The 27,234-nt window shown below is 46.6% G+C and overlaps 1 protein-coding gene across 2 annotated transcripts in view; it reads right to left on the reverse strand.

The window, feature by feature from the left end:
* Positions 1-27,234, reverse strand: part of kaznb (kazrin, periplakin interacting protein b) — an 86,049-nt gene that overhangs the window by 23,411 nt on the left and 35,404 nt on the right. For both annotated transcript variants that reach the window (XM_030374887.1, XM_030374888.1), the window contains exon 4: positions 22,651-22,951. In XM_030374887.1, coding sequence (XP_030230747.1) covers positions 22,651-22,951 — 301 coding nt within the window. The remainder of the gene's footprint in view (positions 1-22,650; positions 22,952-27,234) is intronic.

Below are 27,234 nucleotides of genomic sequence, written 5' to 3' on the forward strand. Positions count from 1 at the left end.
AAAATTGTGATGAGAATGCTTTGAGTCCGTGGTAAAATCCACGTGACTCATTACTTAGTAATCAGTCGACAGTGCCAGTGTGTGCTTTTGTGAAATACTGTGTTAGCGTTCTGAGTTATTTTATGAAAAGATGGAGGTATGTAGGTGTTTAATTCAGTATTTGGTATTAAAGAACATATTGTTTGTCAGAAGCTGATAATTAATACACCTAGAAGTTGATACAATGAAGCAGATCATCTTGAGGAGATAAAAGCTGATAGCAAAGCTGCATTCTGATCAAAATATATTATATGCATCTGTATATCTCCTCTTGGAGAACAATAACATACGAGCCCAAATCAAAGCCTGTCCAACTATTTTTTTTTTCTTCATGCGTTTAAATCGAAAGAGCAAAATGAAAGCGAGAGGGAAACTTACTAGTGTCACAGTAACACCACTCAAAATGACACTTAACGGATCCAGCACTAAAAGAAGTGTGAGTGTGGGGGTTACCTTTGGGGCACGACAGAAGGCAGAGAGAGACAGCAGCAAACCCTGCAGTGCTGTGAATGCATGCATGTCTCTCACCTCTATGGGACACGTGTATGACAATGGCAGAGTCGTTGAACAGCACTGGTTTTTTTTTGGGGGGGGGGGGCATTGTTAACAAGAGGGCATTGCTCAGAATATATGTGAGCTAAAGAGGGGAGCTCGCTGCGGTAGTTTGTTTCAGCGGACACACAGAGAGCTTGCCTCATCCAGATCCAAAGACCCATGGAATGCTGATGTCGCTGTTGCATAGATCCCCCCCCCCCCCCCCCCCCCGTTGATGGCCTTTGTTTACCGTCTCTGGCGCTCAAAGCATTGATGAGGCAGAAGGTAAATCTTTGACGGCGTGATGGAAGAGAAGGACAACACAAAACCACCCTCTTAAAGAAATGTGTTCCATTGCTGAACAAAGAGAGTAGGACCACTTCTAGACTTCAAACAAACTGCAGTTGTTTCATTGTCTTAAACACAGCGAAGAAAGCGTGGCTCTGGTTTAAAGTAGTTCTTGTTCAACACGTATCATAACAGCTATAGCACTAAGGGGCGCCCATAGGGAAGTTAAGGATCCCAGACCCCCGATGCATACGACAGCAGTGTCACATCTCTTTTATCCTGCCTAAAACATGCAGGAAAAACCTCCTCAGTCATCTCAACATCGCCTCGGCTGGGCGCTGAGCCATCGCAAGACGTATTGCCTGGTAGCCCGTATTTATAACAGCTGCTGGTGACACAGCAAATCAATAGCTGCAGTCATGGCGGGGCATTATCCCTGAGAGAGCCGGCTATAGCACCAAGGCTGCTGTGATTCACTGCCCCTCTGCGCTGCCGCCGTCGCCGCCGCGGCACCAGTGTTGGCGTTAGACAGCAGCCGGCCCTGAGGACACAAGGTGCTATAAACAGCCACCTTCAGGGACACATCCTCTCCACCTATGAGGAACGATTGGCTGAGAGAGATGTCCTGCTGGGTTGCCATTGTCGCAGCAGATGCATCACCCACCTCAGCATTTTTCTCTGTCTCCCTCTCGCCCTCTCTGTCGTTCTGTATCCGTGCATGCCTTTATTTATCCTGATGTATTTGCGGACTGACAAGGGAGGGTAGAAAGTGTGATTGAGGAGACAGGAATGTGGAGCAGCGTGGAGTCCTAATACACCGTGGCAAAATGGCAGACAGCTGTTGGTGCTTTTTTGGACAGAGTTACTTTTTATCATAAATTTCTTTCCCGGCCATGTAGGACGTGAGAAAATTTGGCCTGGGACTTTGAGAACAATCTTGCGGATGCTTAAGTGATGCTAGTAACAATGTATCATAAAGGAGATTTACAGCAAGGGGGAATTTGATTCTCCAATAGGAAGCTTGATGACGGTGGATGCATGGATACCAGTATAATTTCAAGCAAGAGGAAGCACTTGTGGCAGTTCTATCAGAAGGGAGTGGTTCTAAAGTCATTCTAATATCCAAACTAAAACCACCCCTGCCCAATGAGTAACGCTAAGCTCACTGGATAATACCTGTTCCTATTCATCATTATTCCATTCATTCCATTCCAACTAACCTCTGTAGGTTCAGCCTGGTGAATAATCGTGTGTTTGGGGTGACATGCCAACTAAGCAGATAGACAGGCAGAGCTGATAAGCTATTTAAGGCGAGCATTACAAACCAGATCATCTTCACTACTGCTCAGTGTCGCGGTGTATAAAGCAGTTGATCCATGACTCATAACATCATCAACGCTGCTCAACTGGTTTAAAATGATGGCCTGGGTAATGACTAGATTAACCGCTGGATAGGCAGATTTATACAGCGTCAACTGTACAATAGTTAATCTTTCCTTCCTGAAAGGGGATGTTGGTGGGTTTGAAGTTTGGTTGAACTTGTGTAGCGCTCATAAAAGCTGACAGTTTAGAATTTTTTCTAAACTGAGACATTTCTCAGATAGAAACTGTTCTATCCGCCACAGAGAAACACATCCGAACTGTCAACAGGTGAAGTGCCAAAGGAAGCCAAAGTGAAAACACATGTTCCAGTCAAGTATGTGGAAAAGTACAAGCACTTGTTCTTTGTTGCTATGGTAAATGCATAAATTTGAGCTAAATGAAAATGAAAGCAAATTAACCAGAAGTATATTCAAATATATCATGATGACTCAGGGAACCAACAAACATTGAGCCTGATTATAATAAATTTACCACACACACATGCACGCATATCCGTACGCACACACACACACGCACACATACGCACACAAATGGTGGATGCCATAGGCCACAGCTGGACTGGTCCCTTTCATTAACATAACCCAAGGCTGTTGCTAACTACGTGGACAAGATGAGGTCAGATTAAGATTAAGCAGGAAAGTCTGCCTGGGAGGAATCCAACGCTAACAAAAAAAACAACAACTAAATAAATAAATAGCAGGGCTGTTTATGCCAAAGCTCCCGCTCTGTGTTTTGTTAAGACAGCTGTGATGACAGCCATGCCACGCCAGGCCTGATTGGTTAATATTCTCACAGTGCTTTGGGACATTTTGCAAAATGTGAAACCTTTTGGCTGACCTCCATCCCCCCACAGGGCCTGCAATTTGCAATGATCAAGCACCGAGAAGGGAGCAAGAGACAGACATGCAGACAGACGGACGGAAATAAATGCAGGCATACAGACAGACACAGTGTTTGAGGCCCTTGAACATCAAATATTGTGTAATACTTAATTACTCTTATGTAATTGTATTTTTAAAACCCAAAAGAGCTTTGCAATGCCATGGGACCTTCTGGGGTGAAATACCATTCCTGAACACCGGGCCACACCTCTTATGCAACTTGCATCAGCATTCGTTTCATGCTAGTACCTGGCACCTGTTCACTGTTCACCCAACAGGTGCGTGGCTCAGAGCATAAACGTCTTCAAAGGAGGGAGACAGCAAGAGCATAACCTGTTAATGAAATATGTAAAGAACGCACTGGTGCCGCCGAAGAAGCCACATCTCCAGGGGTCTGATCAGCACGCTGAATAAGGAAACATAGGTCAGATGACATGTCTATTCCACCGGGGCGAGTACAGTAGGGGCAGACACTAGTGAGACACGGCAGGGGTTTGAGGGTTCATCCAGGGAGGAGAGGAGCGGTTTGAATAATAGACCTTCAACGACGTCAACATTCACCGTGCTGTGGAAAAAGGCGTTTGTAGGAAAGGCAGGGAAGGCGGTCCGGATAAGAATCAGTCCTGTCAGCTACTCTGTCAGCTGCTCCTCAAACAGAATCAAATATCAAGGCGGTGTACAACGGCCCCATATAGCAAGCCTTATCTCACGCTTTGCTGTCACTGCAGCGCACGGGCAAATATAAACACTCAAACCAGATGGCAAGACGTGTTCCGCAGTGTTGGGAAAGGCAACGGCTCTTTGAAAGGGTCCAGCGCACCTTGTTCTTCCTCCGTGTCATTCTGGTAAAGTCTAATACTCTATATGTGTGCATAGCATATGCACGGCGAGACAGGGAGGGAACATAAAGTCAAGCTGTGCCTCGGGCCTCTGAACAGTCAAAACATGTCTCGTTGCATTTTTAACCGCCATCGGACGCGTTCCTACAGGACCTCTCAGGGCAAACCGCTCCCCGCCTCCTCCTCCACCTCCTCCATCTCCTCCACCACCTCCACTCTGGGCCCCGGGACACACTACTGAGAGCCAGAATGTGTCCTTTACTAAGTCCAACTGTGCACTTTGTAAAAAGGGGGGGGGGGGGGGCGGGGGGGATAAAAATGATCATGTGTCAGGAAGGGGCTTATGCGGCGGGTGGAACGTCCGAGGCGGGAAACGCTTTGCCGATCTTCTCACAGCGCGGCATACCGCCCCTGATGGCCATGTTCCCCCTGTATGTGGGGAACATTACGATGCTGGAGGATACATCACAGAAATATAGCAGCTCTAAGCAATTCTCTTTCATTTTAACACTGTATAGCCACAATCAGTGTGTGCCTTCTGTTCCATAACCTCACATATTTTGCAAGAAAAACAGGTTAGGGTGGGCCTAGATCCAGCAGGGATGTGGTTTGGATCACTCAGAAATGGTAAGGGGGCGTGGCTGCAGCCTGATGCTGACTTTGCAAATGTTGTTGGATGTCATGCCAAACCACCTGGACTTGATGATGCAATCACATGGTATGTTGTTAGGGGCCTTCGATTTGAATGTGAGTAAATGGACTAAATTATTGGGCAAATAGGCTTCAATGGCTAAAAAGGAGTTTAACCCCAGGTTGACTCTGAATAATGGCTATAGTGGCTTTGGTGTGACTTACTGATATTGATTGATATATATTAGGTGTATTTCGGGACCTGTTTAGACCCCTTTGAGGTGTGCAGTCCCATTGGTCACCTTCCACATTGCTGTGGTAGCATCAAAAATACATTCATGCTTATCTTCAGATGGAGAAATAAACCCATTTGATCCCCCTGGTACAGTGAAAAGTGAACCGTGGATTTGTCAAACTCTGATTGATTGTAAGCCTAATTGTAGCCTTTTTTGTGGGAGGTAGATTTTTTTCGGATCCTGTTAACAACAGTTGACTTTGAGTACTTATAAAACCTTTGGCAAATACACATACAGTTTTATGGAACTGAATTAGCACTTAGCTCATTAGTGAGCATCACTCAACAAAATGAAATGAATACTGCCCAAAGTGTGTACAGCATTGAATAGAGAGTGACCAAGCACTGCCATGTCCTCCCCCATCATGCCTCAATAAACACTGTGTCTCTCCAGCCTCCCGATAACGCCGCAGTCCACCACCGCTAGAGACTGCAATTAGTGGGACGACGATGGCAGCCCACATTAGTGCTTTAGCTCGGCTTAAAAGACTAGGGCTGTCAATGGCACCTTGATTAACCACAGCTCTGCCCACGTCCATAGCCATACATGCAAAGACCTCACAACGTTCGCTGCGTTCCTTTGCTCATTATACTGCCTCCCACTTCTCCCTGCAGCACAGGAAGCCTCCGTCATGGAGTCGCCTCTGCTGTGGTGGAGGCTGCTGACAGAGTCGGGGACACAGCACGTTGCCCCTCGCTAGGAAGATGCTACCGATAAGCTCTCACTATAACGAGGGGCAAAATGTGCCTGAAATTCATTGAGTGAACAAAGTAACGCAAACTCACAGGGTTAAAGATGTATCCAAGCACTTGGATGTATTACTAGAGGCCTTGCACTGCAGTGGTGTTGAAACTGTGTGCTTTCTGTTCGGATGAAGATTTAATACAGTGAGTAGCTTTTATAGCAATGAAACATTTGAGTATATTAATGCTCATTTTGTGTTGACTTAAGGAGGGAAGGAAGGAGTTATAAAGTACCTAATAGGATCTATTTACCTTATGTTATTAAAAGTGGCATGGCTCTTCATCTTAATTCTGATCGCTGTTCTACACTCCTTGGATGCTTATTTAGAGAAAGAAGAAGGTTAAGTAGGCTGCAGCCAAATAGACCCCTCCACATGTCCTGGAAGCTGACCTTTCTCTGATGCATCGGACAGTGCAGAGTATAGACCCCACCGCTTCTGTTGCTTGCCGCATAATTGATCAAATCTCATTATGGAAGTTTTGGCGTTAGGAGGGGGCAAAGCCAGAGTTCCACACACCCAAACACACACACACACACACACACACACACACACACACACACACACACACACACACACACACACACACACACACACACACACACACACACACACACTATAGAGCTTCCTATATGCCACCACCGCCACAGTAGTGAAACTTCCATGTCTCCTCCGCTTTCATCCATCAGGCTCTCGTCTAACTCTTAAATCCCAGCATCCCTTAACTCATCAACTGTTCTTCTCAAAGGATTACCCTTTCCCTCTGATTATTAGGATTCCTCTCCTGTCTCTCTACTGTAACAACTACTATTACTCTCTCCGCTTCCCCCTCGCTCTCACTTCCCCCTCTTGCTCCATGGCTCACCTCTAGATAGGTATCTTCCTATCCATCAATCTCTCTCCTCTTCCTCCATCTCTATTTATTTTAACCTCCCTCCTCCACAGAGAGATACTCTCTCACCCTCTCAGTAGACACTCTCCTCCTCTCCATTCTCGTTATGTTTATATCTTAAATCTCTCCCTCTCATTCATCTCTTCTCCCCATTCTCTCCCTCCATCTTCCTCTCCCATCCGCAATCTCTTGCTGCATCTCTCTCTCCCTCTCCCTACGTCTCTACATCCCTCCATTTCTCTCCCTCCATCTCTCTCTCCCACCCTCCAGCTCTCCATCATCACGCTTTCCCTCCATCTCCCTCTCCCTCCATCCCTCTCCCTAGTTGGCGCTGCATCCCTGATCACGTGGGCTGGCCCTGCAAAGACTCTCTCCCAGGAGAGTCCAAGTGTAGTAATAAGACCAGAGGGGCTGTGAGATATATAAGTGCTGCCTGCCAGAGCCCTGCAGGGCCAGCCAACGACAGAGGGGAATCATAGGAAGAAACAGCTCAATGCCCATCCCCGCCGATGTGAGAGACACCATGTGATAGCAGGGGAATATCTGGACCCTGTTCATCGCTATGACCACAGCTATAGGACACACGTAATATTAACCCCATTAGTCATAGTCGTAGATTCAGGGTTATGTATATGTTGAGGAAATAATGAAAAGATTCAAACGACAGGGTTTTTCTTCCGTGTCCGCGAATCCCAGGGGTTGTCGGATCTCAAGAGACGATGGAGAAGTGACTGGAGACCTTCAGCTCCCCCTATAGGCTGCCTTTTCTGCTTAATTAACTAGACAAGCCTGTCAGCATTGATCCCTGCAGTGCCAGCTTGGGTTCCTCCTTCAACAGACACATTTCTGCAGGCAAATACCCAAAGACAACGTTTAACGCAGCCCTTCGCACACACAAATACTAGCATAATAAATTCCTTTATTATGTTCTCAAGAGAGCTGCCACCTCAACTCTGAGTAACATTGAACTAAAGGTGACTAAGTGCTGTGTGAAGGCGAAAGTGAGCTTACGCTCTGTAACGAGGGAAATTGAATGATAAATCCTTCTAAATTTAATAATAAACACAAAATGTTTCATACACCTAGGCTGCCTTAGAGAATACACAGTTTAACCAATAACAACTGAATATGAATGAGTTTGGTTGCTTCACTGCTAGTAGAATTGTGAAAACATGGAATAACTTTTCCAATCTTATTTCCTTATTTAAAACAAAAGAGAACCACTCACTACCACGATGTACAAAGCTCATTTCTTGAATGTGCTTTGATGAATAAATATCTGCAATATCTTGCTCATTAGGGTATCATATGAGTGGGGTTGCTGCTGGCGCCACAGTTTTCACTTTTAACTATGCAACAGAATGTTATACACTGGCCTTTATCAGTAGAACTAACTGATGAAGAGAATGTATGAACAGACTTTCTGATTACTTTGATTTACATTTACTTTGTTATTATAATCATTCTACAGCCATTGCAACAGTTTAATCAATTTCTACCACAAAGATCAAACCTCCGCTCAAACTGTTTACGTTTGAAGGTGGTCCATTAAGAAAGGCAACAAAAACCAACACATTTGCCTCCAGCAAAGTCAATGCAGGCGTTGGCCTTTGCTAATCAGCCTTCATCGGCTCACTGTTCTGCAACACCTGATACTGCCCCAGAAATGTCAGAGCAGCTGACAGCCTTTAGATCAACGAGATGGTAGACAAACAAAATAACTACGTTGCTTGAAAATGTCACACAACGCCAAAGATGATGCAAACAAACTAAATGAGAATAAAATGGCTCCTTTTCTTAACAGTCGGGTTATGATAGGTTATGTCTTTAGGATTGGTTTGTAGGTGGCTCCTCAGTCAGGGTCATGGAGAAGATGCAGTTTATCATTCTATAGAAGCATGCGCCCCCAAAAGGAAAATGGGGCTCTAATTTCACATCATTAATCGTATTCATTCACTTCCTGTTTCACTTATGTGGGAGACATCATGGGTCCAAACCGTATCTTGTGTCAACATATCTGAGTAAAGCATGACTTAACAAAATATCAGCTAAATGATATCTGTGTAAGGCGGTGCTATGAACATATATCTCATATCAATCAATACATTCCAGTGTGGACAGTCACAAAAGTGGTAAATATGGGTAAAGCCTTGGTAGCAGTTTACTCACAACAGAGATGCATACACACTACTGCATTATTGTAGGATTGTACAAGATTGTAAACTAATTGTATGGACTCTTACTCAAATGGGACTTAAACAAAGTTGAAACCAACTGTTGATCAGAGATTCTTCCTGATGTCCTTAGCCGTTGTCATTTCACCATGGCTTGTCTGTGCTCCTCTATTGGTCAGGCTGAATCCACTGCAGGTAGGGTCCCGCCCACCCGAGTCCCATCCAGAGTCATGGTACAGAATGGCAGATGGGGTATTCATGTTTAAAACATATAGCGCGCTAGCCGATAGCTAGTTAGCTTCATACATTAGTATAGTCTGACAGATTAAATACAGTTTCATAACACCTGATACTGAGTCATGGGATACGAGTTGTACGGATAATCCACAGAGTTTCGAATGTATTGCTTTATCGTTTTTATTCTCAACTGCAATCAATCCTGAAGCATTATCTTCCCACCTGCTTAACGTACAGTGTGGCACGCTGTGATGTCTCTATTTTCTCTCCTCTCTGAAGCGATTCAATATAAATGGCTCTGCTGGTAATATAGAGTGCACACTTGAGTGGCCAGCTCCATTAGGCATGCATTGTATGCACCACTTCAGACTCCCTCCCAGCTAGCTGCCTAGGCAGGGACCAGATAGCAGCCAGCTGCAATCACATGATTCAGCTGTAGCCCTCCCCATTCAGCCAGAGTGGTACCAATGCAAAAAAAACTAAATAACACATTAACATCGCTCGGAGCAGTACAGGTGCATTGCAGCCTTAACTTATTTTGTACTTTGTAATATCAAAGGGCTTTTAGTGTGTTTCTGGCTCTGTTTGTGTGATGATCGGTGGATGTAATCAGTGTGGCTGGAGCGGACCCATGATGGTGTGGGGGGGGGGGGGGGGAGTGCGGGGGGGGGGGGGGGGGGAGTGTCTCGGAGAGAGAGAAAGCAATTAGTCCCCCTGTCCGCGTGCACCGCGTCACCTGACCCCGCGCTCACAGTGATGGAGGAGGCTCTTTGTACGAGTCTGGGGTCCGGACCTGTGTTACCACACTACTCATTATCTCTCTCTGTCTCCCACGCTGGAGCACTCCTCATTTCATGCTAGAAGCTCTGTTGAAATACACTGAGATTCTCATTCCTTTTTTTGCTCTTACACTCTGCGCTGTCAATTATTACATCCAAGGCTTCATTCTGTTGTTCTTTGAGTCCATATCTCCGTCTAAAATATCTGTGTTGTAATTGTTGAGATGTTACATCACATGACTGTATTTTAGCTGAAACTTTATCCAAAGCAACGTACAATAAGTGCTTTCATCCATTAAGAGTCAACCCAAAAAGTGCAAGAATCCGATATCTCATCAAATAAGCAAACTGCTTTATTAGAACGGCATTTTAGAAACAATAAAAAAAATTATCTATAGATAATTTAATTTTTATTTATAATTTAAAAATAATTGTTATGTCAAGGTTCCCATTAGTCAAAGAAAGGCAGATAACTTAAAAAGGCCTCCATGTTTTTTTTTTTACAAACAGCAAATCCCAAACATATTTTTGCATATTGTCTGAGGTGCCTGACGTTATCCCTGACACACAGAAGGGGTTAGAAGTGAGCTTTGATGAATACAATGAGGCTGAGATTTATGTTAACCCATTCTAGTGTCTCATGCCCTCAATGCTCCAACACTTCAAAGACACCTAAGCATTTAGGTCCCTGCAAGCTAAACAAGAGCCATCAAAACACACGCACACGCACACACACACACACACACACACACACACAGGGCCGTCGGACTGCGGGGACAAAGGGGACAGTTGTGGGGGGGCCCAAGGCAGAGGGGGGGCCCATGACCAAAAAAAAAAAAAAAAAAAAAAATTTCATCTCACAGTTTTTTTTTTCTTTATCCCTCCCCCCGTCAACAATCGCTTCCCCCCCCCCCCCCCCCCCCCCCCATCAACAATTGCTCCGGACCCCCCCCGCCCCCGTCAACAACCTGGCACAGGGGGTCCAGCAGTACCTATAGTTAAGGGGCCCAGGATTTGGTGCTACGGCCCTGCACACACACACACACACACAAGCACACACGTTTACACTCTTTACTTTCCCAAAGCCACTCTGAATGATGGAGGAATATATGCGTCGTTGGATTAAGATGTTTGAATAGTTGACCAGAAAAATGTTTACAGTATATAAAAATCAACAACATCGTGGAGTCCTCGTCCTACGTCTAAGGACTGCCCCATAGATGAACCACAATATACACTGCTTATGCTTTGGTCTTTAGATGAGTATATGAGATAACACACACAATCCCCATCAATCCCTGAAGAGAAATGAAGGTACAGAGTCTTGATAGAACAAAAAATGCAGAGGAAGACAGCAGATACCAATGTAAAAGTGACACACTGCCTCCACCATGCACAATTAAGAAGAAAAAAAACTGTAAGGTATGAAATGAGCACGTATACATCTGGCTATTATTGGATCCTATGAACTAATTGCGTGGCCTGTTAATTAACACCTCCCACTAGGTGCCCTCATCAGCCCTTCATTTATTCATAAAGGTTGCTCCGTGTGTGTAGGTCACAGAACTATTTAAATCCTCATTGGGCTTACATTGGCTTCCTGAAAAGGTCACAAATCACAACCACAAGGAGGTTAGCATTGATTTACTGAAATGAAACGGCTGTATTTGCTAAGCAGTGAAAACCAAGGCTTCCACGCTGTTTTTACGGGCGTGACCAGTTCATACAGTGTGATTTGATCCAAACATTACTCCGGTATTCAGACTGCAGACTCGCTAAATTGAATAGCGCTGCCTTGAAAACCCCGACGTGAGGACAGGGATGAACAATCAAGACAGCCGTCAGGAACGTAGTATAGTATTGAGTATCATTTCCCAAATATATACGGGGTACATTTTAAATTGCGGTACACTCACACATTCAGTCCCAGCAGTGACATTTCGCCTTGAAGAGCGACATCCTCACAACGCGGATCATATTGAGTCAGGCAGTGAACTAGAGAACTATGGGTTTTCTGTACGGTGCTGAACTTTATCCATAGAACCAATAACACAGTACAACGTCCACAGTACAGCGACACCATCCCGATCCTTTAGAATAACAGAGGGCACTCTTTTAGAGGGGTTGAATATAACTGCAGAACAGCAGGTATGTTTAATGCAGCTTAATATTAATCTCGGGTCTGGTAGTACCCCCCCCCCCCCCCCCCCCCCTTGTGCACCCACCCCAGCTCCTGCTCTAATAACACCATAATGATGCTACTGTTAGGACAGCGCTGAGGCAAAGCGCTTTATGGACCCACCTCAAAATCGATTCCCTCCAGCGGCACAGCACACAGGGTCCATTTATGTAGGTGGAGCTGCAACCTTTTTCTCCCCCTCCCTCCCTTCCCATCCTGCTGCTCCACCAGTCCTCACTCTTCCTCTCGCCTCTCCAAGTGTATTTGTGGTCGGGCGTCTCAGCCTCGTCTCTTCTTTGCCAGGGCAGGCCCCGGGGGGAGAGGTGGGCTGGTTAAATAACACACCCTGCTCATATTGGGCCTGGCCCTCCCTTTGTGTGTGTGTCACAAGCAGTAAACGGAGGCAGACACTGCAACAAAGCTTCCCCTCAGATGTGACAATATCGCCGGCAGTGCTTTCCTCTGAATAGGCACTCATAAAGTACGCTCAAGAAGAGACATCAGTAAGGCATGGAGGGGATTCCCTCCCTCCAATGCAGAGCAGATCTGAACGTTTTTATGATATTTCCATTCAAAACAAAAGAATGTCCATTGGCGTCTCCAAAACGGCGTCTTGGTAGGGGATGGACCAGAGAGTTCTCGGGGTGTGCGGGCACATTCCTGGAGGCAAGAGGAGCGGAGTCTCGGGGAGTAGTTAATTATTAGGGGAATTTGTGGGAAACCCGTTAGTTTGAAACCTCCCCCCGTTTCCCAAAACCATCCATCTACGAGTAATGGTAGCCATCGCTGAATGGAATGTATTGTTGAGTTGCCAGTTTAGAAGATTCAAGCACTTGTGTCCAGTGTATGCAGCTGTCGTCCACGATATGAAGTAGCCAGTACGGCTTAGACAGAAAATGTCAAACTGGCAAATAATAAAAAAAACATTGGCCAGCATGCCAAACAATGTAGTACATTATTAGGTTCAGTAAAACACAAATGTCGGTTATATTTGGGAATAGATGAAGGCAATTTAAATCGTTGTTTGAAATGATTGAAACAGTGGCGGCTACGGTGTACAAGATAGAGTTTGAGGTGACTCACTGATTACATCGTCGTAAGCCAACAGGATTCAGACATCAACAAACAAACCAGTGGGAGCAATGATGGCAATAAACTGTGCTCTGGGTCTGCTATTAGAAAGACATGGTGGGCGTTTGAAAGATGTAATTTGAAAACAACCGTTCTTCCTTCTAACTTACAAAATCACCAAAGATTGGCCTGATTTAGGATAGGATGGGTGGGAAAAAAGTATATTTGTGTATCAATATCAACACAGCTTTCAATTAAATCCACTATCATTTTTTTTCCCTAAGCCCAAGTGCAAGAATGTATTGAGTCCCATCTGGTCTGAGGTTAAACAAGGTAATTAAGCAAATAGATACCGGCAGACAGATGACAGATAAAAGTATCACTCACATTGACTGGGGAAGAAAATAGTGCAAAACAGACCAATTAATTTATAGGCAGCCATATGAAGCTTTGGTGCCAGGAGGAAAGAAAGATGAATGCGTGAAATTTGCCACCTGATAAATATTTGGGTAGGATTTACTTCAGTCAGAAAGAAATAAACATTTCTTCAGAACTACCTTCGGGCTGCGAACCAAAAGGATTTAATGAAATGCTCCACTGCCTGGTGTTAGTTTCCAAGTAGCCAAGGGACTTGATAATGATGTGTCAACACAAACAACATGGGGATGAATTCAATTTAATTTGTATGGAATTCACAAATATACTGTACTGCATGTCAAACATTGTTTTGGAGCAGAGCCTTATTTGTTATTTTCCTCTAATAAGGAATCAAAAAACAACCACTTTCCTTTAAGTTTAATTGGTAAGTGCCTCCAAGCATAATTGGCAGTGTGTCACCAAACAAAGTTTAATTTGCCTCTGTTCTGAGCCATCTGTTGCCGTTAAGACGGAAGTCTTAGAACTCTAACATCCTGAGATGGGGAAATTTGGCATTTTGACAGCTCTATGTGATGACAAAAACAACGTCACAATTTAGAAGAATATGACCGATTCAACCAAATAGTAATTTAAAACTTATGTTGTAACTATAGTGCCAACACAGGGTTTAAAGGTTATGCAGCAACGTATGTTAGTTGAGGTTCCAGTATAACGTCTGAAAAGCGTAGTTTATTCACTGGATGCCTTGGATGCCTTCTGAGTGAACTCTACAACAGCAGAATAGGGTTCGCCATATAGAGTTTGTTAACTATTCAGGTCAAGGTCTAGCCACATACATAACATATATTGTAGTTAAAATTCAGTTTCTTCCATATGTGTGTTTCAAATGGGAGTGTTTGGCGGCATAACACCGCCAAAAATCACGAGCAACGATGACTATGTGCGGGCGCACAACTAACACACCCGTGCACTCAGATTCTTAAGTGAGCCCTTCACTTCACATGCGTGCAGTATTTTCTCTGCTTGAAAGAACAATATTATAGCACGACACGCACACAAAATGTGAAGCAGAATGCAACTGACGCCCCGTAGGCACAAATGCTGCCCTTGCTTTCGGGTTCACAAAGTTATTTCCTGGTATTTTATTTGCTGTTCAAAATTCCAACGATAAAACGTACTTGATGGCCCGTAACATATAAATAAGACATGGATAAGGAAAGAAACGTTGATGTCTATAATCACAAAGAAGACTCATTGAACTTGTCTCACTTGACCGTCGATGACAATCTTCAGTTATACGTGAATTATAACGCTGAGAAGGTTCAACTTACGAAAGCTACCGAGTTCACATTGCTATGGACACAGTTCAAACCATTCAACGGCCAATTTCATCACCATCCCCGACAGGGTTTAATTCGGGACAATGACCGTCTCTCTTTACATTATCCCTTACCTGTTACACCTCAAGGTAGCATGCCATTTTTAACAAAACATATTTCTTCGTGTTTTATGAACAAAAGCCGGATCACCAGGAGCAGTAAACCATAGCCTGGGCCTTGAGGATTAGCAGTATTTGAGCACATAGCCTATCAACAGACCAGGAAATATACACAATATAAACGCTGATCAGGTAAGAAATACTCAGCTACTTTAAGATGGCTATGGGTGGCTCCACCCACTTATGCCCAAAATTAATTTCTGCTCGCAGGCCATATAATTGCTTTCATAAGCAGTAAAAGTGCTGGCAATAATAATTAGTGTGATGATGTGTTAGTGGTGAACGTGTGCAGCCATTTTTGCTGGAGATCGTCGGCGGTGATGTGCTTCTACAGCAGAGGGACGCTGCGTTGTGCTCTTGCTGTTCAGGCACTTCCCTTGAAGACCATCGTCCCGATGCCGGTGACACTGAGCGGTGGCGGTGAAAACCTCTGCTTATTGTCTCTATGTTGGAATGTGAAGCATTGCGTCTCCTGGTCACAGGCTAAGGGGGCTCTGCGCTTCCTCAAAACTCATTTTACTCTACGTCTGCGCCCATCGCTTGTGCTCGGCGACAAACGAGTAACAGCAGCATCATAAAAGCCTCGGCTGCTGAAGCAATGAGGCATTTTAATAGGAGGAGCAGGACACTGCGTACCATCTCTCTCTCTCTCTCTCTCTCTCTCTCTCTCTCTCTCTCTCTCTCTCTCTCTCTCTCTCTCTCTCTCTCTCTCTCTCTCTCTCTCTCTCTCTCTCTCTCTCTCTCTCTCTCTCTCTCTCTCTCTCTCTCTCTCTCTCTCTCTCTCTCTGCTCAACCGCCGCTCGTCAAAACTTCAAAACAATCCATTAATAGTTGGTCATCGTCGATACTTGGAAGTTTAAGGAAAAAGAGAGGGCCTTATGTTGGCAGCACTCATGCTTTAGTGAGATGTTAGCAGGACTCTTATCCAGGTCGTTGTCAGGGTCTCCGGTAGAGTGTTTTGGCTACAGCTACAATACGCCAGACACAAGCCTTTCGCTAGCAGCCGCTAAAGGGAAAAGTGTGTCAAACAAGCGGTCGGGAAAACATCTCTTATCTCTGAGAACGAAATACAAAGAGTCTTCTTGGTCCACTGTGTCTGGACATGGTCCTGGTGGGCGTGGTTAGAAGAACTCATCCCCCCAGGGTCTTCCTAACCCCCTCCCACTTCACTCACAGTGGGTTTATAGATCATGTAAGTGCTAGGTCAGGCCAGGGTCAACACTGCTAGTATTAATATCGGAGGCCACGGCCTGCAGACACAGGCGCTCCCACTGGGCTGATCTCGGAATCCTTGCATTGAATCAAAAGCAGAGCTGGTCTGCTAGTTGGCTAGGGGGTAACTACACAGCCTCTGGTTAGGTAGATGCTGTACCGGGTCTCAGGCCTGCAGCCCTGGACCCTTCCCCTGCTCTTAGCTCTGAATCCTCCCATTGATTCTAAAATAGAGCTTGTCTGCTAGTTAGCTAGATGCTAGGGTTATGCTGCAGTGGGCTTTGACCATGAGCCAGGCCAGATGCACTAGCTGATGAAGACCGGGTTCACTATGTCGTAAAAAAAGGAAGTGATATTTCAACCCGATCCATAAAAGAGTCCACGCTGTGAAATATAAGGGTGATAAACACCAGGCACCCCCATGAAACATAGGACATTCTCTTTCTATCTCATCTCCTGTACTTCTATTTAATTCCATTTCCATTCATGATAAAAGAAAAAGGGTGTTTGCAATATTAAGATAAGGGCGCCCATAATAATGTCGTCTGTAGGTCGTCTGTATTAAACAGACCATGGAAATGAGCATTGTGCACGTCCAGGGGAATTGAGTCGTATCTTTCAAAAAAAGCGATAGCCTAAACGAAAGAAGCTCCAAACCAATCACAGTTTATTAAAAAAATAAAGAAGACTGCAATGCAAACCAAAATCGTTCATGTGAAAAGCTCTGTTAACGGCAGTCTTCAGCTTTGAAGAATGTTATTATCATAACAAGACATTCTAGCTGGGCTGATTACCATCATACAGAACGAGGGTTACAATAGAGAGCCCATTAATGGTACATCTCACAAAAAAAAGCACTCCTACACACTCCTTAAAATCAACTTAACAAACCCCCTCAGGGAAGTGTTTAATTAAAATGGAAATTTCTAGCCTAAGTGTTGCCTCTTTGCCACCGGGTCGCTATCTCCTCCCCCTCCCACTGCGTGCCAGAGTTTGTGTCTGTCTGGCCTGTCGTGGCTCAGGTGGACGCTTCCATGGCCAGCAGTGTGGATACAGGGCCATCTGGTTCACCACTGCGCCACCACACACCAGCTGTCTTTTAGGACAACACTTTCCCCCTGCTTGTCCAGGGACCTGATACACAGCAGGGTCAGACACCATCCATCCATACCGCCTGCCAGCGCTGTAATGGAGAACCAGAACGCCCCATCAGCAATTGCTTCCTGAGTAGCTGCAAATGTGGAAACATATGAGGCTAGTTTACACTGACATCGTCCGTCAAACGGCTCGATGACGCTGATGTCGATGTTTCAAATACAGTGTAGAAAAGGTACATGGCATGAATGGAATGTACAGTAGGTCTTTACTCCCATTCGAACCAGTAGCACTGTTTTACCCACAGCGCTATGTTTGCCATAATACAGTGACTGTACTCCTACTGTGATCCTCCTCACCGTTCAGCTACAGCAAACTCATTTTGCAGGGATCATCGTAGCATGAGTAACGCCGACCACAAGTCTAGTGGTCTGATTTTTTACCGCCGGTATCAGACCACAGGGAGACAGAGACAGAGAAATAGAGAGACAGAGATAGAGTGAGAGAGAGCGAGCGAGAGCGAGAGAGAGAGAGAGAGAGAGAGCGAGAGAGCGAGAGAGCGAGAGCGAGAGAGAGAGAGAGAGCGAGAGAGAGAGAGAGAGAGAGAGAGAATTGGTTGGGAATTGGGTGGAAGAGTTAGATGCAATGATGATGGTGGTGGAGGGGTGGAGGGGGTTAGGGGGGTATAGCTTGTCCTGGCTTTTGTTTGTTACACATTTCCTCTTACGCTGCATTGACCACAGACAGGGAGTGGCCGTGGGAGGCCAGGCAGGGAATGTGTGTAAGGGAGATGGGGAGGGGGGGAGCGGGGGAGGGGGGGAGGGGGGAAGGGGGGGAAGGGGGGTACATGTGTGTGTGATGGTGACGTTTGGGATGTGGAGGAAGGTTCAGCAGGCACAAGGCATGTTTCTCTCCCCGCATACGGAGGGTTAACAGGAAGGCGGGTGGTCTCTGGGGAATCAGACAGAGAGAGAGAGAGAGACAGAGAGACAGAGAGAGAGAGAGAGAGAGAGAGAGCGAGAGAGAGCGAGAGAGAGAGAGAGAGAGAGAGAGAGAGAGAGAGAGAGAGCGAGAGCGAGAGCGAGAGAGGGGTGGGCCCCTGTATTTGGATGCTGCGGTCCCAGCCCCTGCTCGGGCCTGCTCTTGAGCACCATGAGGTAATGAGAGAGCTGGGGCCTCTGGCAAACTCAGGCCAGATGGGGAGACATGGGGCCCTTCCTTCATCACATCCTGCTTTGAATGACATACCACTGCAGTGTTGAGGTCCACAGTACCGCGCTCCGACGTTTCGTTCATTTGTCTGCGGATGATAATTTCTTGCTTCCTCCCTTCCTTCTTTTTTCTTCTCGCAGTAAAACTAAAAACGCCCAAAATAAGTATTGTTCATCCATTCGTCATTGCTTCCCCCCCTGCTCATACGTACTGTTGTCTAGCCAGCGGCAAATCAATGCTTATCCCGGATGCTTGAAGACTACAGAGGACGGTTCTCCATGAGAAAAAACAAATCGCTACATTGCTGCCTTGGTGGAAGTAAACACACAGCTGCAAATGTGCACTACCACCTCTCTGGATGTCTATAAGGTACAGGAAAGCAGCCCAAGCGACAACATTACAACACTGCCACTCAGCCTCTATCTGTCACTCATTAGACAGACAATGCCTGTGAGCATGGAAATAAACCTGTGTCAATTCTGGTGGTATTTGTTGTGGATCCGGAAATGAGTCCAACATAGAGATGCACCATTTTAGCTGTGCGTAAGGAAATATGATATCCTACCCGGTCCCACTGGAAACAACTAGTCTCAATCAGTAATTCCTTCGTTGAGAAAGTGGAACAAAAACACAAAAATAAAGTAGCCTAAAGCATATATTGTCTTGTTTTCAGCCCATATTTCTCTGTTTTCTTATTACAGAGTGCTTCCCCTCTCTTGCATTCAACAAAGCCATTATATAAATGGATGACTTAAGAAAGACCGTTTCAGGAGGATGTCTCTCTCTCTCTCTCTCTCTCTCTCTCTCTCTCTCTCCCTCCCTCCCTCTGTCCCCCCTTCCCCCCGACTGCAAGGCACTGATAGTCGACAAGTATAAATAATTTAACAGGATTATCGAGCATTGATTTTGCAGGCAGGATGGCCGTAACACTGCAGCTAGCTCTTTTCCTGACGAATATCCGAATGAAATGCAGTGATTTCTAAGTCTTGCGTCAACTCAAATGTACAACATGGTGAAAGTGACAGACTCCATCTCTTTAGAAGTGCGTGGACCTGAAAGCTAGGGGTTAGGAGGAGAAGTCAATATGATGGGGTGCCGTCACCCTAGCGATGAATACATTAGTGTCAATGGCTTGACTTAAAGGAAGCAGGTCATCCCTGGACCTTGACATTGGTTTTATTCTGGCTGTGAAGATAAGCTATTAAGTACTAAATAATTCGCATAAAAAGCAATTTATAACTCACACTGTACCGCGGCGAGGCTGACAGTAAGCCAAGACAAAAGACGAAACAAATGCTCAGCACAAAACAAACGCACTCGTTTTAAAGTTTAATTTGCTTGGATCATCAGGAGGCCTTCAACGTCTGCATTCGAAATTGTTTATGGTTCAAAGGTCAAACTCCAAGGACGATTAGAAGGTATGGATTTTATCGCCGCCTTGGACAGCTGTCATTAATGTTACCCAGCGTCCGCAGGGAAGTCAAAGACGGTAAAAAATGTGGCGTTTGGTTGCAGTATAATGTTTTTACGGTGTAATGGTCCGTGCATACTAACAGACCTTGTCGGCGCAACAGCCTTGGGCAGACAACCAAGGGACTAACTCATAACGGTGTGTGTGTGTGTGTCTGTGTGCGTGCGTGCGTGCGTGCGTGCGTGTGTTTGACACCTAATCTCTCCAATGTGGTGGACATCGGAACCAGCCGACTGTCTGACACAAACGAGACTAGAACCAACACCAACATGTCATATCTCACCAGAGGGATCCACCTGGGAGTGTCTGGGAGTGTCAGGGAGCCGGGTGAGAGGCAGAGTGCATTGGCACAGACAGACAGCACATAGGAAGCATATACCCCAGGGGGTCCCTGCAGCCCTGAAGTGATATCTAGTGTGTTTGTGTGTGTGTGTATGTATGTGTGTCCACGTGTGTGCACTTTCATTGGAAACAATGGTTTGTGTTTTGTGTGGACATGCTCGTTGTGTGTCCCCCCCCCCCACCATTACACTTCATCTTACAGTCATGATTCTTGACAACATCAGCGTTACAGGCTCTTGTCCACAAGTGTGTGTGTGCAGCAGTTCTTGGTGCCGCTGTAGTTAATGGGGGGGGGGGGCCCAACGTGTGGTTCTGGTTTGTCTAATAAGACCTTCTCGTACCCTACGGTCACCTGACAGCTTTGCCGGTCCTCAGGGTGGGTTCGGTAGGGGTAGGGGTAGGGGGGGGGGGGCGGGGGACAGGAAGCATGACATCACCACTGTGGAATGTGGGAATGTCAGCTCTGCTTGCCAATGAGGCCATGTTCATGTAAACCGGCAAAATCAGGAATCAGGGGAGGAAACGAGAGAAAGATGCACACCATGTTCAAACCCTTTGATAAAAACAAACGTCGAGAGTAGAACCAAAAAGCATGAAGCGAAACAACCGAAAGCCGCGTTCCGTATCTAGTATTTTCCTCGCGATGTATGAGTGTAGCCCCTCCATGGGTTCAAACGAGCAGGGAAGAAGAGAGCCACTCGCTCGCCCCCATGGACCAATACTAAGCCCTGAGAGACAAATCACCTGCTGCTGTCCAGCTCAATCTGCCTAATGCAGGAGGCCCTCGACACTGAGACCCAGACACTCAATAAGCCCCCGCGCCCCCCAGGTCCCAAAGCTGGCTTGGGACGAAGGGAGAGTGCAAACTGACCTAGGTGGAAGGCTCCCTCCCCTCCCTGAGCACTCGAGTGGGCCACTTCGGTCGTAGGCAGTGCAATGTAAATCATAATGAGTATCTATGAGTAACTATGTGTGGAATGCACGGGTGGTATGAATCATTCAACATTTTTCATTTACTATTTAACTACAAAAATGATATAATGAGCACGAGAAGCACTTTCAATGCCCAATAAATAGTCCAATGCAACCATGTTTTCCATGGGTTACGCCACCAGAACTGGGAGGCAAATATTCTAAAACGCCTCTTTTCCTAGCCAAGTGGTGGTGCTCTGGCAGCCCCGACTCTAATTAGAGTTGCTAGCATGTAGGATCCAATCATTAAAAACCCAGACATAGACTCCCAACCAGAACCGAGGCATCGGAGCTATAACCTGACTCTCGGCAGATGAATGTCGTTCCACCTAGCTCCACTGATCCCTCTGGGATCAATCCGTTGGAGAGGTGTTTTAGAAGGCTGGGCCTTATCAAAAATACTACCATATGATTGGATAAACCCTTCTCCGCTATGTCACATCTATAAAAATCCCGCCCGGTGGTCCTCATTGGCTCTACCATTCGATCTGGTCCCCAAATCCCGCCCAATGGGAGCGATCCCAGATGGATGAGTAGAGCTATTGTTAACCTGACTCATTCATCTGGTGAGTCAGGTTAACTGAGCTATTGACCAACAGCAATATGACTGAACCCATCCCAGAAGGAGGAGCTCGCTGAAATAATTATTGGTATTCACCGTTCACACACTGCCAATGATAGACAAACAATGGGATTGACATCTGCATTGTAAATACACAGTGTCGGGGAGATTCAAGTTTGGCTGTCAAGTTCCAAATGTAGTTCTTACAGAGCACCTGAAAGCTGTCACAATAGGCTGTAATGCTGTAATGCTTGTATTTCTGTGGTCCACTCACAAACACACACCTACACACAGACACAAACACATATCTACACACACACACACACACACACACACACACAAAAACACACGCATACTCACAAACACAACGCACCTACACAAACACAACACAACACACACACACATTTTGACACCCACTCCACACACACACACACACACACACACACACACACACACACACACATGCGCCTGTATGTAATGAGTGTTGTCCTTAGTTGCTAGATGGATAATTGTCAAACTACTTTCATCTCTCCCTCACTCTCTCGCTCTCGCTTCCCTCTCCCATTCCTCTGTCATGTTGGGGGGGAAGGAGAGCTGTGGAATGAGATTATTCCCCCCGCCACGCATTCCCTGAATACTTCCCACACTTGATTATCAACCAGGCAGTCACACATGTTCCTGTTTTCACTTACACACACAGCATATGCTCGCTCACATACACACCAAGTGTGTGTGTGTGTGTGTGTGTGTGTGTGTGTGTGTGTGTGTGTGTGTTTGAACACCCAAACGCACACAGATCTCCATCTCTTTCAAAACACTTTTTCCCTGCTGCCCCAATTTACCGCACACACACACACACACGCACACACACATCCAAACACCTCGCCTCCACACAAACACACACATAAAACACATAAGAGGCATGCTGTGGACACTTCACTCACTCTGGTAGTGCAGGCTGTCATCGTGGTGGTTCTGCTGCTGCTGCAGGTGCTGCTGCTGCTGCTGCTGCTGCTGCTGCTGGAGCTGGAGCTGGTGCTGGTGGTGCTGGTGGAGGTGGTGGTGGTGGTGGTGGTGGTTGTTCTCCAGGGCCGGCGGGCTGTTGGCCCCCATCTCGGCCAGCCGGCGGCTGGTGGCCGACAGCTCGGAGCGCAGGTTGGTCACCTCCTGGCCGGCCGAGCGGATGGCCCCGTCAATACGCTGGGCCAGCTGCTTGTTGTCCTCCATCATTTGGAGGATCTTCCCCTGAGGATGGAATCCACACAGAGTGGCATGGTGTCACGTCAGGGTGGAGGGCGGGGGGGGGGGGGAGGTGAGGAGGTGATGATTGAGATCCCTTTTCCTCCTCTCCTCTCCTGTCCTCTCCTCCTCCTCCTACTGCTCCTTCTCCTAGTCCCGGCTCCCTCGTGTCCGGGTTGGGAGCTGCCGGTTCTTCTGCCCCTTCCTGGTTGGCCGAGTTCCCCACAACCAAGAGGTTACTACCTGTTGACCGCCACCGGAGAATGACGTATTTTGTAGAGGCTCACAACGCGACTCAGAGCACCGTGTGTGTGTGTGTGTGTGTGTGAGTTTTGTTTGAGTTTTTGTGTGTGTGTGATGTGGGTGAGCGGAGAAGCAGAGAAAATGTCAGCGCGGGAAAAGCAGAGTGAGTGAGTTCGTAGGAGAGTGAAAGACAGTGAAGGCAAGAGAGAGGGAGAGAGAGAGAGAGAGAGAGAGAGAGAGAGAGAGAGAGAGAGAGAGAGAGAGAGAGAGAGAGAGAGAGAGAGAGAGAGAGGGTGAGAGAGAGAGGGTGAGAGAGAGGGGTGGGGGGAGAAGAGAGAGAGATGCCGCCCAGCAAGCAGAGAGAGAGTGCAAAGTGTGCTGTGCTCCCGTCGAGAAGAATGCACTGTGAGCAGCTGCTCTCAGAGAGGACCCTGCGCTCGCTCGCTCTCTCTCTCTCTCTCTCTCGCTCCCTCAAACACACACACACACACACAGGAGATGACATGCACCCTTTAAAATGGACTGTACCATGTGCGGGAGGACCAGGGGGAGGGGGCAAATGAGAGGACAGAGGAGAGGCTGGGTGGGAGTTGAGCGAGTTGCTCTTCTGGAACTCTCCACACATTGTGTGTTTCCCCACACACACCCCTATTGAGCGAGCAATCCTTTATATGGACGGGGAGGCGGGATGCAGGGATCGGGGGTTGGGGGGGGGGGTCCTAAAACTTCTTTCTTTAGACTTTTCTACCTCTACCTCAACTTTTTTTGTTTCCGATCTCAAAAAGAAAAGGGTGAAAAAAACGAAAAGGCAGAAGTGTTGGACGGTCAGGCGAGCGTTCGACCAATGCTCTACGTCTTTTCTCTCTCCCCCCGCGGAGACCCCCACTCCTACCCTCTCTCACACACCCGCTGTCTTTTTAACTACCGAGCCCCCTCCAACCCCCCCACCCCCCCGCTTTTTCATGCCATAATATATTCGTCCCTTTGTCTCTGGGAAGCTCACCCCCGCATCGGACTATAGGGTGGGGGTGGGGGGGTGGAGCCTGTGGCCCGGCCCAGAGGGAAGCATTTCTACTCTGAGAGCTGAAACTTAGCTGACAACAAACACACTGTTCCAATAGGGGGGACCAACAAAAAGGGCCGCCATGGTGAATTATAACCGAGTACATGCGTGAAACACCAGTGACAATCCCTCGCCATCTTCTTTGACATTAAAAAAGCATCCCATAATAATTCACTTTCTGTTATTCTGAAAGCTGTGCACATAGCCAGCTGCATCCACCACTTTGCAGGGCGTTGTTATTTGAGAAGAGCATGAGGACTTCCAGGTCTGAGATATTTGTATAGGTTAATGTTTGTTTTGATCAAATCAGATGCATTTAGTCATATCTTGCAGACGCCATAACAGCTGTAGAGTCTCCTGGGACTGACATTTCAATTCAAGGCAGGCCTCAGAGATATGTCCTTTCAGGGAACGTGCAGCAAAGTGCAGGAGACGAGCGACGCATCGTTCAGATGCTGCCATCCGAGCAGCTTCGTTGATTACAGCTCAGTATATTTGTTGGTATTCACATGATAACAGGGAGGGAGAGAGGGAGAGGGAGGGAGGGAGGGGGAGAGAGAGAGAGAGAGAGAGAGAGAGAGAGAGAGAGAGAGAGAGAGAGAGAGAGAGAGAGAGAGAGAGAGAGAGAGAGAGAGAGAGACACACAAACAAACGATCGGGTGGTGGTGGTTGGATTAAAGTTTCCACTGTAGTGGTTCAACTTCTGCCACCGCATTGGGTTGTGCTAGGGATGCTGATCACGGCCTGTGCTGTGGTACTTTTGGAGTCTTAGAAGTGTAGCGCAATGAAGGTAATTGGCTTTCTTCTAATCACTTTAGAGCAATGAGTGCAATACAAAGTTGGTCGGAAAGTGATAAGTTTCCTGTCAGGCTTTTCCTACCCTCCTGCTCCTCTCGATTAAATTCAGACAGGGATTATTGGCATGGGAATAATAATTACAAAATTGAAACGTTGAAAAGGTTATGTTTTGTGTGTGAAGCAAAAGTGGGAGGTTTTAGAGGTTAATTAGCATTACAAATCTTCAACCGCTTGCTCAAAGTAATTGAATCATCTTAAGTGATCTTCACATGATAATCCACAGTGGACATTCCCGGATGATTGTATAGTCTGCTTGTCTCTGACTCATTAGACGTCAATATAACAAGGCCTTCCACACACACACACACACACACACACACACACACACACACACACACACACACACACACACACACACACACACACACACACACACACACACACACACACACACACACACAAACACACACGACCAGTCACAAGGGTTAACGTGGCTCAGAGGGCCAACCGTCTTGGAGCCGTAGGTTTGGATGAAGGGAAAGCAGGCTCCTTGTTATTACAACACAACTGCTTCCCATAAACAAGAATGACAGTCGCGGCTTGCTGCATAGGGGCGGCCCCGCCAATGGCGGTGATGAGCTCTGTGAGACAAGGCTTTCAAGAGCTGCAGCGTGGAATGCAAGGAAATGAATGATTTAAGGGTCAACAGCCGGGTCGCGGCCCAGATACACACCAACAACGGGGAGAAATACTTTGGGAATGCATCAACGGGCTCCGCCCATAACATGCAGGGTGCTCCCCATGCCTCTCCAGCTCGATGAAGAGGGGAGGAGCCAGGAAGGAGCTCCTCCCCCTCTCCACCTCGATGAAGAGGGGGAGGAGCCAGGAAGGAGCTCCTCCGAGTGAGGAGTTGACGAACCATTGGGTACCTCAGTGGACGTTGTGGCTTCCTCTCACCAACTTTTGATGAGTGCGGTTAGTGTGTGTTTGTTTGTTTACTTGTTGACACTTTTAAAAACAGGAAATGTAATTAAGTGTGGTGGAGAGTGCGCGGTTCGAAAGAGGCATCGATAAACGGTCAGCGGCGCCGTCTGCCTGGGTTAATTGAATATCGACGTGTCGTCCGCATGCACACCAGAATGCACTCGCTATCTACCGATGAGGGAGTTGACATAAGGCCACGTCTACTCTTTACACCGGCCCCCTGGCTGGGGTACTGGGGGGAAGCTGTGACCGCTTCAAGGAGGTTGGCACCAAAAAATAAGAAAACTAATATTAGGGGTGGGGGGATGTGAGGTGTCTTGCACACATACGTAGGGACGCGTCAGCCACAATTGTCTGCAGAGGATTTCTATTGTTAACGTGTATTAGGACGCAAACCTATTTCAGATGGTCATGTGAAACCCTCCACCAGGAGTAAGAGGGAACAGACCTCCTCGTGCGCTGAGACAGCTGCGTCGTAGCGGTGGGAGGAAATCAAAACCATGTTGCGCAGAGGGGGGGCTCTCGCCACTCCAGGGATGAGCACTATCACGTTCTGGCGGGGATGAACAGTGCTTCACCGCAAGGAAAAAGCCCAGGACAACGGGATTGGTGGTGTTTGAGGCTGAACCGTCTGAAACAAAACGACCCATATCGCAGTGGCATTTGCAGGTGGGTAGGGAAAAGCTAATTAAGGGTGGGATCACAGAGTTGATGAAAGACTCAATGATTTACAACAGCGATCGGCTTAGCTGATAGTCTTATAACACTTTGCTAGTGGTTTTTGTTTATCGCCAAGTTCTCTGTTGGATAAACCAATTATTTGAAAGATAAATAGTTGTGAGACCTCAGACCTTTCCAGAATGACCTGGTCAATATAGTTACATTGCTTTCGTAATCGTGCCATGACTTTACTGTCAGAGAAGTGATTTAGTTAAAAGGCTGATCTCGCTAAAAGAGCTGCCCTTGAGTTGACAGTATTTTCCAACATTCCTCTTTCAGCCACAGTGCAATGTTAGCCCTCTCTCCGATTTGAATTCTCCAGGGGAAAGACAAATTCCCCTAGTATCACTTTTCCATTTCTCTATGTGTGCATAAGACACTGTTTAAAACTTTGAACATTTAACAAGGGAGTACAAAGATTTAAAACTGGATGGATCCTGTGGCAGCCTTGGCCTTTGCTGGCACATCATCTCTTCAAAAA

Source organism: Gadus morhua, chromosome 13 (genome assembly GCF_902167405.1).
Source record: "Gadus morhua chromosome 13, gadMor3.0, whole genome shotgun sequence".
Taxonomy (NCBI): Eukaryota; Metazoa; Chordata; class Actinopteri; order Gadiformes; family Gadidae; genus Gadus; species Gadus morhua.